Raw genomic sequence first — 17,026 nt, forward strand, 5'->3', positions numbered from 1 at the left:
TAACATCTGTATGAGATTAACTAACTCTGATTGTTATAGATTATAGTTTTGGAAACAGAAAACTGTATGGAGATCAAATGTTTAATTTATGAGAAAATTAGCAGAATGTCAGCCAAAATCCATTCAGCTCAATCTTCTCCCACTGCCGGCTATTGGGTTTCCTCTCACTACCAAATATGGTAGTGAGAGGAAACGCCAACCGGATGTCTCACATTTATACATCCAGTGAAATATTTGTATAATCTATCTGTGGATTTTACCCTCAGCAGAACCATAACCAGCGAGCTAAAACAAACTGCTTCCGGGTTACCCGAATTTGCTTCCTCGCGCGGATCACCGTAGCTAGCCGGTTGTAAGGAAAGTAGCTAAATATACCCTTGTTTTTTTTAATCTATGTTTATTCATCATGTCTAAAAGACACCGTTTAGATTTAGGAGATGACTACTCAAATAAAAAGAGATCTGATGGGTAAGCTTCTCGTTTCATGCATCTACTCTCTTTCGGGTAGCAAGTTGCTGCTAGCGAACGGCTAGCTTGTTTTGTTTAGCTAGCTATCAACCGGCTAATGTTTCTTCTTGCTAGTTATCATTTATTAGCTGGCTACTTTGTGGCGATGATGAACGATTAGCTACAATATCCGCGAGCTTCCTATGTTAATCAGCTTGTGACGCTCGTGTAGTCATGTTGATAAGACACGTGTTGATGTTCTGCGGCCTAGCGCTGACGTTATACAGAGTAAACTGGCTAGCCAAGTAACGTTAACTCGATTCGACGATGTCTTTACATCAAGGAAGTTGAGTGAGCGGACTGGAGCTCCGACGTTATGTAAAATCGAGTTTTTATAAAAAACCATGGCACCCCAAAAATAGCCCTTAATTGGGCTCCCAAGTGGCGCAGCGGTCTAAGGCACCCAATTTCAATGCTGGAGGCGCCACTACAGACACTGGTTCGATTCCAGTCTGTATCACAACCGGCTGTGATGGGGAGTTCTTTAGGGCGGCGCACAATTGTCCCAGCGTCGTCCGGTTTAGGGTTTGGCTTGAGTAGGTCGTCATTGTAAATAAGAATTTGTTCTTAACTGACTTGCCGAGTTAAATAGAAATATGCGACACATTGTCATTGGAGCTCCAGTCAGCCCACGTCCCCGCTCAACTCCGTTTATGTACACGAGCTGGGTGGCAGGTAACCGAAAGGCTGCCCGTTTGAATCCCTGAACCGACAAGGTGAAAATCTGCCGTTCTGCCTTTGAGCAAGGCAATTAATCACCCACAACAACAGGTGCCCAATGTGGCAACCCCCTGCACTTCTCTGATTCAGAGGGGTTGAGTTTCGGTTGGATCTTGTGGGCAACTTACAATAACAAATGTATTCCTTTAATCATGGAGTTGGGTTTTATTTGCCAATTAATTGGCCAGCCTATTTCTCAAGTTCAGGAACGAGCCTCTCAGCTGCAATATAGCCAAATAACAAACACTTGCGTTTTCTAATATTGCATCAAACTTGCATTATCACTTAATCTACATACAATAGTATTTTGGTGACCAGGAGAAACACTTGGATTTGGATTCCATTAAATGGTAATCTGTCAAATGTCCTGCTGTTGAATGGTCAAAGAATAATATAAATCCACTGATTCTTGAGTAATAGTTCTTATAGACATAACCCGAAATATGACTGAATTTGTTTTTGTCATTATGCACATTTTGTAAATGTCCCACTACATTAAAGTGTACTTTATTTCAAGTAATATACAATCATTGACTTATTTATATTCTTCAATTTTTTTAGGAAAGACCGAGATCGCGACAGGGACCGTGACGAACGCTCTAAAGACAGGGACCGCGACAGAGATCGGGACCGGGACCGAGATAGGGATGTGAAGCCCTCTGTCCTGCCCCCCAACACCATGATGGCCGGGGGAGGCATGCTGCCTCTCAAGCAGACAGCCATGCAGCAGCAGATCAACCCGTTCACAAACCTGCCCCACACGCCGCGCTACTATGAGATCCTGAAGAAGAGGCTGCAACTGCCTGTGTGGGAGTACAAGGAGCGCTTCAACGACATCTTGGCACGACACCAGAGCTTCGTGCTTGTCGGAGAGACGGGCTCCGGGAAAACCACACAGGTGCAGTTCTGTTTGAAGGTCCTTAAACAGGGATTGACATTAAGGGCTAAAAGGCTCTTGCCCATTGGGCAAGACAGGAGTATTTTTGGGGGGTTGGCTGAAAGATTATGATCACTTGCCCCTGAAAATATTAAGTTATTTTCACCAACACATGGGAGGAATCAGAAAGACTAAACTACTAGAATTCTTAGCATTTTGGTTATCGGTTAAAAAACGATCTTCTGCCCATTGGGGAAACTTGCGCGCCTGCTCAGGTCACCTGTCCTGGGAAATAGGGATACCCTTAATGTCAACCCTAGCCTTACATTTTTCTGTGTTTCTACTTTGCAAAAGTGCTTAGTTTGCATTTTTGCATTGGCAAATCTTCACGCTTGAAGCTGAAAATGCAGTTTGGGTTGACTTTTAGTTTGATCTCCTGTTTCCTCTGTTTGTTTTCTGATGGAATCAGATAGGTGTACAGTAAGCAATACCCCCCCCCACCTCCCTCCCTCCACATGCCATTGAAGGCCAAGTGATTACATCACTGTGTTTACACCTACTTTGTTCCCTCAGATCTGCAAACACAGAAGAGGTAGCGTATAGGGGCGATTTGTAATTTGGCATTCCAGTCAATTCTCCCCCTCCAAACCAATGCACCTTGGAATATGTTTGTTTCAGCAGACAGAACCATCCATAACATGCCCTCCCTTTCCCCTCCTCAGATCCCCCAGTGGTGTGTGGACATGGTGAAGGGCTTGGGTGGCCCCAAGAAGGCAGTGGCCTGTACCCAGCCCAGGAGGGTGGCAGCCATGAGCGTGGCCCAGAGGGTGGCTGACGAGATGGACGTCATGCTGGGCCAAGAGGTGGGATACTCCATACGATTTGAGGACTGCAGCTCCGCCAAGACCATACTGAAGTAAGCAACTGCTTGTCTGGTTAGTAGAGGCTACATCAGGGTTATTCAATTCCAGGCTTAAACACTTGCGGTTTTCATTCTCGCCTACTACCAGGATCATCATTATTAGGGCACACCTGTAGCAAAGCGCTGCAAGACGTTATTCAACTGAATTAGAAAATGAGCATTTGTTATTGGAGAACTTCAGATGGTACCAATTGTCGTTTCACTCAGTTCAAGAGTTTTCTCCTGTTTTGTGCCTACTGGACACAACATAGGTCAAACAAAAACGCAGCATTTTGGCCCTTCAGAACTGTAATTGAATACCCCCACAATACACGATCCAAGCATTTGGGTTATAGCCAGTTAATTCAATTCAACACACACGGCTTCACTCAAATTTCTTTGGACATGCTTTAATAAGAATGAAGTTATTTTAGACTACTGTGGTCAAAAATGATTTGGTATAGTGTTACAGCTGCAGACTAAAAGGGAGCAAAGGTTGTTTGTTTATGTATTCATTTTGAGGAGGCGTAAGATCAATGAACACACATTTTGGATTTCAAGCCATCACTAGGTCAGCATCTGCTATGTTTCAAAGCATGTGTATCCTTTCCCCTTTTAAGGTATATGACAGATGGTATGTTGCTTCGGGAAGCCATGAACGACCCCCTGCTGGAGCGGTATGGCGTGATCATCCTGGATGAGGCCCACGAGAGAACTCTGGCCACAGACATCCTAATGGGAGTCCTGAAGGAGGTGGTCCGACAGAGGTCAGACCTCAAGGTACAGCCTCTGAGTCCGGGGGGGGATCTCAAGTCTTTCATCGATTCCTCATGTCCTTGATTTGAATCTTCTGTGTTTTGAGAAAGTGGTGGGGAATCAAGGAAAGACAAATGAGAAAGGGGGCATATACCAAGGTTGGTATCTTTAGCATTTGCATTTAGTCAATTCTGAAGATTAATTTGATTCATTGGTTTAATCTAAATTTGCTTGTGTTTGGATGCAGTTAAAATGGTATTGACCATAACTGAATGAGTTACATGGAGCGAAAAATATCACATGTCAATTGTAGATGTTGCTTTACTGCTAACTATTTCCAAGTCCAAAAATAACCCCTGGTGTAGCCCAGTCCCCATGAATGTACAAAAGGCCTTAAAGAGCCACGGAATATGAGGATTGGCGCATGTGTTTTTCTGTTGCTCATTAGAAAAAATGAGATTTCTGTCTTGGTGTTTCCTGACAGATTCTGCGTTTGGTTAATGTTTGTCGCCCATGAGACACTGTAGACACTGAAGCCTATTTAATATCTGCAAAATCCCCAGAATGACTCCTAAGATACCGTAACTCAAGAAATCTGTTAATTCATTTAGTCTTTTTTTGCAGAGGATCCTTCAGTTGCGAAATTTTACATTTAACTAAGGTGTTTGTGCTGTAATTGTCAATAAAAAAATGTACACCGTGTTTTATGTAAACAACATCAGAGCTGCTGGGTATGTCTGTCTCACTGTCTATACTATTGGATCGAGAGCAATCACCACAGCTATTCACCCCATGTTAGTGGACAAATGGACATTGTCAAATCAAAACCCAACCTTCGTTTACCCATTGTGATGCACGGATTATCCAAACTGTTTTAGACAACACTAGAATAACTTTCTGATTCATATCGATGTCACAGGCTGTTTTCAAAGGGGTTTATTTGCTTTTTAAAGGCATTTGCTCTTTAAGGGTTATGTTTTTGGATTGCTTTTCACTTACCTTAGTTAGTCCCAATGTCATTTAGCCTAGTTATTTGCTTGTCCATCTTAGATCCCTATTCAAATGTAGATGTGTCCCTCTTTGGGTCCCATAGTCATGATTTCACTATTCTCCACAGAGTGGCATTGCAACAATTCTTAACCACAAAGCATTAACAGGAATATGTTTTTTGCCAGGTGATTGTGATGAGCGCTACGTTAGACGCCGGGAAGTTCCAAGTGTACTTTGACAGCTGTCCACTGCTGACTATTCCTGGACGCACACACCCCGTGGAGATCTTCTACACCCCTGAGCCGGAGCGGGACTACCTGGAAGCCGCCATCCGCACGGTCGTTCAGATCCACATGTGTGAGGAAGAGGAGGGGGACTGTCTGCTGTTCCTCACTGGACAAGAGGTATACTTCCACCCCTTCTCAAATGCAATCCAGATAGTTTGAGTTGTTTCACTGGGCACTAGTCAAGGGCTATACCTCTACCCCTTCTCATATGCAGTCAAGACGGTTCAGTTCAGTGTTGAAGCGTGATGCTGACAACACCAAGGTTGTCACCTGAATATAAGTTGAATGGTTGGGGGAGGTTTAACTTTCAGGGTACCTGTCTGCTGCTCAACATGAATATTGTCTGACTCTGAACTATCAGGAAATTGATGAGGCCTGTAAACGGATCAAACGGGAGATCGACGACTTGGGACCTGAAGTCGGCGACATCAAAGTCATTCCACTATATTCCACACTGCCCCCCCAGCAGCAACAAAGAATCTTTGAGGCCGCACCCCCCAGGAAGCCCAGCGGTGCGATAGGAAGAAAGGTACTGACCAGCAGATCATGCCCGGGACTATAAAAACAGGGTTGTGTTCAGAAGGAAGAAAAAAGTTTTGAAACTGAGTGAAATGGGAAGGTACTTCCTGAACTTGTACAATCAGAACACAGATTTTAGTTTTTCTCTACTGAATACAACCCAGATTTCATACATTGGTGCTCATTTATCACCAAAGATTTCCAGTTGTCTGCTAGTGCTAACCCCAATGCATGTTCCCTAGGTTGTGGTTTCCACAAACATTGCTGAGACATCCCTTACCATCGACGGAGTGGTGTTTGTGATCGATCCCGGTTTTGCCAAGCAAAAGGTAGGCTGCTACTTCTCTCCCTGTATAATTGTTTAACCTTACCTCGTCATTTCAAACCCAGAGGGAATACCTGGCATTAGTGCTAAAAAACGTGTACTTTTTTCAATAAGTGACACTTGAACTTTCTGTCATCCACAATCTAAGCACAATGCAGATAGAAAAATGATAGTAGTAACCAGGTTTCCATCCAACCGTTTCATGCGGATTAATTACCTGACGCTTTAAACAACTCATGACAGACCTCCAAGAAACCGAGAAACAGAATCAGTAAAGTTTCCCAATGTCAACAAAACAAAATACGCAAGACAAGATGGGATCTTTTTTTTGACTGAAATAGATTTCACCACAATTGCAGTGGAAATTGGGGGCGGCAGGGTAGCCTAGTGGTTAGAGCGTTGGACTAGTAACCGGAAGGTTGTGAGTTCAAACCCCCGAGCCGACAAGGTACAAATCTGTCGTTCTGCCCCTGAACAGGCAGTTAACCCACTGTTCCCAGGCCGTCATTGAAGAATAAGAATGTGTTCTTAACTGACTTGCCTGGTTAAATAAAGGTAAAACTTAACTTGTAAGTCGCTCTGGATAAGAGCGTCTGCTAAATGACTTAAATGTAATGTAAATGTAAATGAAATTGTTTGAAAGAATCAAGGTGCGTGGCGTTTTCCTCAAACTTTTACTCTGCTAACCTTGGCTTTAGTAGAGGGGTCGGCACTCTGCTCTCCCCAGTCTGTCAATGGAGAGCGCTGAGTGCAATTTGAACTTAATACGGATCACGAAAGCACAATCTTTTTATTTATTATTATTTTTTAGAAATGGTAATGTACTTTTAAAACAGTATATCAACCACAATACTCTGTTTACGTTTTCAGTTCTTTATCGCCCTTACGATCCTTTCAGAAAAAAATCGCACTTAAAATTTTTGAAGACAATTCATGCTAAAGAAATATCATTCCTCAAAATTTAAAGCAATTGATCAGTAAACGTTGTTAAACTGAAAACTTTTGAGTTAACATTGGTAGCAGAGGAGAGCTAATGACTAGCGTTCAAATGCGCTACCTTGCTTCGGCGAGAAGAGGTCATATTAAAATTGGGGAAATGAACTTGGAATCTTGACACGGGTTACTAATCTGGACGTTAAAAAGCAAGCACTTGCGGTTGTATGATCGTTTGAGCAAGAGACACTGCACTGGAAATATCCGCTGAGGATTTGAACAAGGATGACGGTATGATAACTTTAATCAGAGCACTGGGTTCTGTGTTTCCTAAAGAAGAGAAAGACCGTGACAACGAAGCATATTCAAACTTTGACAGTTGTTACAAGAAACAGAGGTACAATAGGATGCGCAAGTACGATATGGTTCTCCCAGTTAGCTTTCAAGTTTCTAAATACTGCCTGTATGGGTGGTGGGAGAAACCGTTGGCTTTACTGCTCCTACAGTGCTTTTGCGTCAGTGAAGTCCGCACTAAAGTCTGTCGGGCCAATAACAGATGAAATGTAAGTGAGTGACGTGGCGTATTACACCGAGCAGCAGAGAAAAGGCGCCAACATGTCACGTTTTCAAGACGACCAGAAGAGGGCGCCATAGCCCGGCACAAATCCACTGGACAAATATGGAAGTAGATCAAAATGTGCTATTTGTCAAAGCACTTACCATTGGATTAAAAACTGTCCTCCATAAGAATGAACAAGTTTAAACCTAACAGAGGAAAATGTAAACACAGAGATGGAGCAGTGTAACATTACACTTTTAAAATTAATCTGCTTCTGAGGTTGAATAGGTTGAATCCTTATGATCTGCTGTGATTTGATACTGCATGTATACGCACCATTTGTGGCGCGAAATGGCTTGAATCGCTATGTCAGTGGACTAAATATGAAATAAGTACAAAATATGATTGACACACCAAGCAACAGAACTTTCAAATTTGGAGATGGGAAGAGTCGTCCATTCTACCAAGAGTCAAGATACCAGCAAAAATTGGTCAGACCCCAGTGTCACATTGAAACCGAGGTGATCTCTGCAGATATCCCCTTATTATTAAGCAAAGCTTCCCTCAAGAAGGCAGGGGCTGTACTAGACATAAAAAATGACAAGGCAGTGATGTTTAAACAACCAGTGACCCTTGAACTTACTACCTCAGGCCACAATTGTGTAAACATTTTAGACAAAGACAACACACAGAGTCCATGTAAAAATGAGATTCTGAAGGACACAGAGAACATGACCACAGAGGAAAAACACAAATTGTTAAACCTTTACAAATAGTTTGGACATGCTACAGTTGACAGACTTAAGAAATGACTAGGCAGTTCTGGGAATAATGTTGATGAGAGTATTTCCATTCAATGGTAGCTTGAATGGACCAGCTGTTGGTTTGCCACTGGCTTCCAAGTACAATGAAACGGTGGCTGTAGATCTACTTGAGCTAGGACCAAGTGTGTGGTACCTTCACATAATTGACCACTTCACACGCGTCAGTTCTGGAAGCATTGTGAATACAAAGAAACCCAGTGAAATCGTCAAGCACTTCATTCATTCCTGGATAAGTGTGCATGACCCGTCCCAGAAATTGTACAGACAATGGAGGAGAATTCAATAATAATGAAATGGCAGAGAAATCCAACATGGAAGTAAAGACAACTGCTGCGTACAGTCCATGGAGAAATGGACTTCTGGAGAGACCTAATCAGACACTCTCAGAGATTATGCTGAAAGAGAAGCAAGACAATGGATGTGACTGGAAAACGGCCCTAGATTGGGCTTTTGATGGCAATAAACTCAATGCACAATATTAATGGCTACAGCCCATGACAACTAGTGTTGGGGCAAAACCCTAATCTTCCCTCTGTACAGGTTGACAAGCCGCCAGCACTAGAAGGGACCAGTTTGAGTGCATGGGTGGGACAGCACCACATGCAGTGAGAAAAGCATTCACAGAAGCAGAGTTCAGATAGAATTCGTAGGGCTCTGTGTAAACAGCTTCGACCCACAGATGAGAAATACGAGACTGGAAACAAAGTGTACCACAAACGAGTTGCCTGTCAAGAGTAGAAAGGACCGGGAGTAGTCATTGGCCAAGATGGTGTGGTGATATTTGAGAGGCACAATCGTCAGGGTGCATCACTCAATTGCAAAATGTAATTGATCAACAAGCTTGACGGGCTGTTGCTAAGAATCAGCCTCCTACTGAAAAATGACAAAAAGGACACATTAACAGACCCAAACCTACCAGATGTCACATCCAATGATGTGAACACTGAAACTGACACAGGAAATGGAGCAGAGACCTTCAACCATGACAAAGGTAATAATGTTGTGTTCAAATGAGGAAAACATTCAACAGCCGCATGTTAAGACAACATGGTTATTCCAATCTTAAACTGGGGAAACTGTTGAATACATGGACAGAGAAAGTGATATTCCACACACAGCAACAGTCATTAGACGAGCAGGGAAAGCCAACAGAAAACACCAGAACTGGTACAAATTGCAGTACTCTGAACCTGCTGCACTTTCTGGTACAACAGGGTCAGCTGACCTGGCACTTGTAGATAATCTCAGAATTTAACCAAAAAACAGAATGACTTTCAATTATGATGTACTTGAAACAAAGGACGTTTCATTTGACAGCTAAACTAGATGAGCTCAGTAATTGGAGGTGTGTTTGAGGAAGTCAAAGAAATTGGCCAAAAATATCTCAACAAGGTGGGTGTGTACCCTTAAAGAATCCTTAGATGGAATAGTGCCTAAAGCATGTCTAGTGGCTAGAACTCCCAAAAGACTCACAACATGCGCCTCAGAGTCACTCAGATTGCTGCTGACAGTGATCTGCCAGAAAAAAATGGAAACTTCATTCCATAGACATCAAATCTGCATTTTTGCAGGGAAACAGCTGTCAAGGGACATTCACATCTGACCTCCGCCTGAAGCTAAGAGCGAACTGTGATTCCACACCTCAAAGCTGTTTTCCCGGTCTGCCACAAAGGAACAGCTTGCTGACTATCTAACTAAAAAGGGAGCATCCGGTCTTGTGCTCCTAAGGGCACTCAGTAATGGAAAGTGGCAGCTTGCATAATACAAATAAAAACTTTGTCAAACAATCCATTTGTAATGGGGAACTTAAATACTACTTATGATTTTTATTATTTTGTTTTATTGGTGTCCCTATTATTGGTGTCCCTATATTTCTGTTATTACGTTCCTATCACTGTTATTAGTACGCCTGCGCAGTAGTCTCACTGGAGATGGACGTGGCTTCAGTGTGATGGCGACTATGCACTGTGGTCATACGGTGAAGTAAACGTTGTTAAACTGGAACCTAGTTGTCATTTTGAGTTAACATTAACCAATGTGGAATCCACATCCACCAATTTGTATAAAATAAGACTTGAGTGAGAATGTTGCCTACTCTGTAACCCACAGGTGTACAACCCTCGTATAAGGGTGGAGTCTCTCCTGGTCACGGCGATCAGCAAAGCCTCAGCGCAGCAGAGGGCGGGCCGCGCTGGCAGGACACGGCCAGGGAAGACTTTCCGTCTATACACTGAGAAAGCCTACAAGACCGAGATGCAGGTGAACTGTCCTGGATTGTAGAAATGTTGGGGCAAAGTACATGGTTGAATGGACTATTGAATAAATTGTTATCTTATTGGTAATGTTGAGGACAATGGCTTTATTAAGGAAATGTTTATAGTCTAACGTATCTCGTGTGGTGCTGGGCATTTTACAGAAGCCTGTTTTGGCCAATACGCTCAGCTCTTGTAAAACACATGATTTGGCAGAATAAGCCGACCTTGTTACACAACAGATGATATGATACCAGTAGAATGGCTTCATGTTCTACAGATCTGACTGTTTTCCATTCCACTACAGGACAACACGTATCCCGAGATTCTCCGGTCCAACTTGGGTTCTGTCGTGTTGCAGTTGAAGAAGCTGGGTATCGATGACCTGGTGCATTTTGACTTCATGGACCCACCAGGTGGGGGCCAAGTGTTGGCTGGAATACCTGCCTGTTGGAAGTGCTACTTTAGTTTGAAACTGTTTCAATTGAAACTGACTGGCAGCCTTCTTTCTTGATTTACCTTTTGACCAACCAGGTTATCATAAAATATAATTTGTTGATTGATTGTTTAACAGCCAGAAAAGTAAAAGTGACATGCGGTACTGATCACTTGCTCCTCTTGCTTCCTCCCTTGTGCTCTCAAGCCCCAGAGACCCTGATGCGGGCGCTGGAGCTGCTCAACTACTTGGCGGCGCTCAACGACGACGGCGACCTGACAGAGCTGGGCTCCATGATGGCAGAGTTCCCATTGGACCCCCAGCTGGCCAAGATGGTGATCGCCAGCTGCGAGTTCAACTGCTCCAATGAGATCCTCTCCATCACCGCCATGCTGTCAGGTAATGGCCCAGGGCCGGGATGGCTGGCATCCAAAGTCGCCCAGTGCCCTCTCTTGGCACCAGTTGACACCCTCTTAACACTGTGGGTTCCAATTTAATGCAAGATGGAGATCTCTAGATTTATCGTCTCCTCTGTGCTTTGTTAATGATATTTGTTCATTCCTAATGGTAGACGAGTTAATTCTTCTTTTTGAAAAGTAAAGATGTGGCCACCAGTTAAGGGGGCTTGCAGGTCTAGTTAGCAAAGATGCTAGAAAGTATTCGATTTATATGGAGGGATCAAGTTAACGAGTCACAATATTTGGTAAGTATTTCTCAAATCAAAATTTGAGATGACAAAAAGCCAATGGTGGGAAACTTCTGCCTTAGCGGGCCCCAGGGAAAAATACACTTTTGGGGGGGTCTACACAAAGGATTTGGATGGCTTACTGGTTAGATCCTTGATTGATAATGACCATTAGCAATTTAATGGTTGATGGAAAAGTAAACTGAAAACCAATTGTATTCCGTATCAAATTGAAAAGTTGACCAGGTTTCTTCCAACTGCTTGAAGTCTGGGAGTGTTTATCCTTAGTGCAATTGTGCAGGGCAGGCACCTCAATGTTTTGTTCTCAGATGGGTCTAAAACATTGCCTCTTTGCATTTGTTTAGTGATTTGTCTATGGCTGCTTTAATGGTGTCTCTTTTGATGTATTATTGGCCCAATTGCACCGGCAGTTATTTTTTATCGTCAAGATGTTGTCATGCTCTTACTCGTCAAAATAATTTTTCATCAAGGCCTGGTCTTTATTTTTGTTTTAAGTGAGGTTTCAAATTTTACAGGATTATTTGTTATCTGCATGTGGGTGGTTGATTAGGCTATATTTAAGCTTTGCCAATGTTGGTTTTGGTTTTACTACTGGGGGGAAACTATTTGCGTTCAATATGACAAGAGAGATTTCTGTTTCTATCATATAGAATGTTCAGTGTTTGGACTTTTCACAGTATTTCAAATTGGCATTCCCCTCATGCTTTACTCATACACATTTGTGATTTGATTTGGTGGTCGATTCAATATCAATTTAGGAGATTCATAGAAATCCCAGTTCAATACAAAGGCCATACATTTTTTGATTCTTGTAACGTTTCCTGAAATTCCCGTTGAATTTGGTCTGTGAATGTGAAATGACGACCTTGAATGTCAAATACACATTTTAAACATGAATGAGCTATGATCCGGTGGTGTTGCAAAAACTCCCAATTTGGATGTATTGATGTTCCTCTTCCACACATCTGTATGTCGGTAGTGACATCATATAAGGACATCTATTTATAATGTCAAGGCAGTTTTATGTAGCCATTGACTTGAATGTGAAATGGACTTGGATTCTCTTGAATGTTATATATACAGTACACTGTTCTCAAGTTCAATGTTCTTTTAACGCTCTGCAGGTGTGTGAAACCTCTTTTGTTTTGCAGATGTGGTTAGGTGTTGACCCCCTTGACAAGCTAGTAGCCAGTCAACATGCAGTCGGAAGAGCCCCCCCTCCATAAACACACCACTTGGTCCTGTCCCCCTATGCTCTCTGTGAAGTTTTCTAGCTACAATAGGCCTTGTTCCTCTGTTCTGTGAATGCTTGACTTATCCCTATGGGCGTCTGTGTTGGGGCCCATACCAACCTTGTCTAGTCCCGCAGTGTTTCGTCCGCCCCACCGAGGCTAAGAAGGCGGCGGACGAGTCCAAGATGCGGTTCGCCCACATTGACGGAGACCACCTGACGCTCCTCAACGTCTACCACGCCTTCAAACAAAGTAAGCATGGGTGCCACGAACATTTTATTTTGATAGGGTATAAAAATATGGGTAATCGGATATGGTCTTGGACTTCTCAACAGAAGGCTCAACAGAAGGCTCCCTTTAAGTCACTTTGTGAAACATGAGGCTTACTTGTCGTTGCCTGTAACTTTGGTTGATCTGTGTTGTCGTTTCTCAGACCACGAGTCTACACAGTGGTGCTACGACAACTTTGTGAACTACCGTTCGCTGATGTCGGCCGACAACGTGCGCTCGCAGCTGTCCCGGATCATGGACCGCTTCAACCTGCCCCGGCGCAGCACCGAATTCACCAGCAGAGACTACTACATCAACATCCGCCGAGCGCTCGTCACAGGCTTTTTCATGCAGGTCAGTCTGTGCAGGGCAGGTTCCATTTCAATTAACTCTCTGAATTGAAATGGAATTGAGCCTAACCCTGATATTCATCGTTAAGTGAACAAATACGATTTATCTCACTTTGCGTGCGTGTTTTCTGAAATTATATCATATTTTCTTGTTTGCTTTAGGTGGCTCATTTGGAGCGCACGGGCCATTACCTCACAGTCAAGGACAACCAGGTGGTCCAGCTACACCCGTCTACCGTCCTGGACCACAAGCCAGAGTGGGTGCTCTACAATGAGTTTGTCCTCACCACCAAGAACTACATTCGCACCTGCTCAGATATCAAACCGGAATGGTACGTTTGTGGTCATGAAGTCTTAACTCAAATCTCAACACAAATAAAACGATTAGCGAATAACAAGGATTTTTGATAAGCGTCAACGTTTCAATACTCATGTCTTATGACTTACTCGTTAACACTTAAACATAGGCTTTTAATTAATGCTTTTATTGGATATTTTGATTGTATTATGCGACTTTGATTTAATTGATCTCGTCTCCCCAGGCTGGTGAAGGTTGCTCCTCAGTACTACGAAATGGGCAACTTCCCACAGTGTGAAGCCAAGAGGCAGTTGGAGCGAATTGTTGCCAAACTCCAGACAAAGGAGTATTCCCAGTACTGATTAACAGCGACTGGAGAGAGGAAGACATCCTTTGAAAGAGCTTGGCACAATTCATACTTTAAAGTTTGTATTCTATCTTAATGTTTCTCTCGATTCAAGATATGATTTTTATAACTTTTTGTTGTTTTTCTGTCCATTCAATAGCAATGTGTATAACTTGTAAGCATTTATGAAATTGATATCAATAGTCAAATACTAGACTATTCTGATTAGAGATTTTCAAAAGGAATACATTTAACATGTTAAGCATGAGCATTCATGTGGATATTGTTGATGTTCCTCTAGGAAATTGTGAACCCTGAGAAAAAAAAAGTGTACTTGCCTAGGTTGTCCTTGTTTCTTCAATAAAGGAGCTTTGACTTGAATAAAATAATGAATAATAGCTCATGGTCGTTGACGATGTCTTTGATTGTCTAAAATATTTGTTTGTTAACTATAAATGAATAACCTGTAAATAACATACATTATGTATACCCAGGGGTGAAAGTGGATCACTTCAAAAGACTCCTGTTGGCTACCCGTGTACCTTTTGTCCACTCACTAAATAATTCCAACATCCAAACAGTGCACTGTGCACCCGCAATTTGATGAATGGAAATCGGCATCTGTTAGAAAAACATTAACATGCAATGACATTCAGCGATTTGTCATTAGGCACACTCCACTTACAGCGTGAATTGATGCGTCCACTTCTCTGTCTGGGCCACGTGTCTCCATATCTCCGCCTTGGTAACACTTCAGTGTTCTCGTAGAACCACCATGCAATTGGGAGAGTTTATCGCACGTTTTGAAATAGATTTGCTCATTTTCATGCAGCTGACATGCGGTAATGTTAAATAATGGCGTAATTGACTATAGTTTTCTCAACATTTTGTTTTAATTGTTGTGATAGGCTTATATTTTACTGGTATGGTGTACCCCCACTATTTATTTCGCCGGGACACCGGACCATACCACCTAAATTTCACTCCTGAGTATACCTTACATTAGCATTGCTGAAAATGACATTTTAATCCTAAACTTGTACATTGATGCTCCCTGTGTATAAAAAATGTCACCACAAGGCTCTAGCTTCGGCATGTTTACTTAGTTTAGTCTGTGCATGTTATAACTACTACATCTTCCTCCTTCCGATGAACAAGAAGTCAACATTCATAACATTGAAAAATAACTTCAATGCAATTTGAAAACAAGTGTTTAACAATGCTACTTCATGTCCAGAAACTGTATGAAAGCATGAAATTACACTTTGAACTCTTGTATAGTCTTTCTTTTTGCTGGGTATAGGTCCCCCCAAACAGTATATTCTATTCACATGGCTCTGAGCATTCTCTCTCCTTCCCCCTCTGTGTTGGCTGAGTCTGGAAGGGCTTAGAGGTGTCTAGTTCCTCCTCTGAGCCTGTGTCCACCACATGGAAGCGTGGTGCATCTGCTTTCTGCAGCACTGGTGCTCGTGTCTTTGAGGTTGTAATCCACACACGTTGACCTTCTCGCAGCCTGGTGTCTCCGAATTAAAGTATACAGTTTGTGTTGGTTTCAGCTGTTTGACCCTCTTAGCGAAGGCCTTCCAGTTAGGCCATTAGGGTTTGAGCTGAGCTGGCAAGACAGGCAGTAGGGAGCTCGGCAGGCAACGTCCCATGATGCAGTCCTGTGACCCTGTAAGCTAACAGCCCTGTACGGATCCTTGTTCTTTTTCAACAGTCCCTTGACTTTTACAGCCCTCTTGGCCTCAATGATGCTTTGTGTGTGGTATTGGCTACTGGTCACGTGTGAAGTCATTCTGCGGCAAATGGATCTTTCGGAGAACTGGGGAGTGTTATCTTTAACCAGGACCTCAACGCCCACTTGCAAAAATGTACTGTAATCCATTGATGTGGTTATGGGTGTCTTTGCTATTTCACTGTATCTTGAATAGTAACCTACAACTAGCGGAGAAGTCATTATTTCCAATAAAACATATATGCCGCTACCTTTTTCCATGGCGTTTCCGGTTGTTGAGTGTCTGGGATTACGAAACGTTGTACTGTCATGAGAAGGTCCATTACAGTGGACGTCACTGTGATGAACCCAATAGGGCTTCAGCAGCTGATGATATAGTACTTTATTAATCCCCCAGAGGGGAAATGTAATTGTACCAGCCAATACATACATTACCAGTAAATACACCATAAAAACACAAGGACACACCAGACATTAAAAGTAGCACATCATCAATGGATATTTAAAAAACTAGGTGTTTGTGTTAAAAAGCCTCATGGCAATAAGGATCTGTACAAATGTTCTGTTTTGGCCTTGGGTAAAATAAATCTGCCTGCCATCGCACTGTGATGTTCCAGTCAGTTACTGTGGAGGGGGTGACTGGTGTTGCCCCCCCCCCCCAGCAGATTACACAATAAAAAGGTGCACTAGCCACAACACTAATAAAATACATTTTGAGCAGACATCAAAGGCGCTTCCTTAAAAATAATAGCCTGTGTTGAGCCTTTTTAAAACCCATTGAGGGGTTCTCTTTCCACTGGGAACAGGCACAATGCAGTATTGTATTTCCACGGTGTAGGTACGCTAGAGGTGATGAACAGGCTCCCAAGTGGCGCAGTGGTCTATGGCACTGCATCTCAGTGCTCGAGGTGTCACTACAGACCCTGGTTCGATTCCAGGCTGTATCACAACTGGCCGTGATTGGGAGTCCCTTTTCCTAGGCCGTCATTGTAAATAAGAATTGTTCTTAACTAACTTGCCTAGTTAAATAAAGGTGACATAAAAATAATAATTGGCAGGGACTGGGAAACTAGTCAGAATTGAAGGAATGATGGATGGCTCTAAATACAGGGAAATTCTTGAGGGAAATGTGTTTGTCTTCCAGAGATTTGAGACTGGGACAGACGTTCACCTTCCAGCAGGACAATGACCCTTAGAATACTG

The 17,026-nt window shown here is 42.8% G+C and overlaps 1 protein-coding gene across 1 annotated transcript; it reads left to right on the plus strand.

The window, feature by feature from the left end:
• The first annotated feature begins 281 nt into the window (after nucleotides 1–281).
• LOC135507821 (ATP-dependent RNA helicase DHX15-like) lies at nucleotides 282–14,486 on the plus strand. Its single transcript, XM_064927500.1, has 14 exons — nucleotides 282–468; nucleotides 1,789–2,125; nucleotides 2,827–3,020; nucleotides 3,626–3,785; nucleotides 4,937–5,155; nucleotides 5,400–5,567; nucleotides 5,800–5,886; nucleotides 10,308–10,457; nucleotides 10,758–10,866; nucleotides 11,094–11,285; nucleotides 12,954–13,076; nucleotides 13,258–13,448; nucleotides 13,607–13,776; nucleotides 13,987–14,486. Exons 1-14 carry the CDS (start codon nucleotides 407–409, stop codon nucleotides 14,102–14,104), a joined length of 2,280 nt encoding a protein of 759 aa, XP_064783572.1. The 5' UTR covers nucleotides 282–406; the 3' UTR covers nucleotides 14,105–14,486.
• Nucleotides 14,487–17,026: the final 2,540 nt, after the last annotated feature.

Source organism: Oncorhynchus masou, chromosome 21 (genome assembly GCF_036934945.1).
Source record: "Oncorhynchus masou masou isolate Uvic2021 chromosome 21, UVic_Omas_1.1, whole genome shotgun sequence".
In the NCBI taxonomy this organism is placed as follows: Eukaryota; Metazoa; Chordata; class Actinopteri; order Salmoniformes; family Salmonidae; genus Oncorhynchus; species Oncorhynchus masou.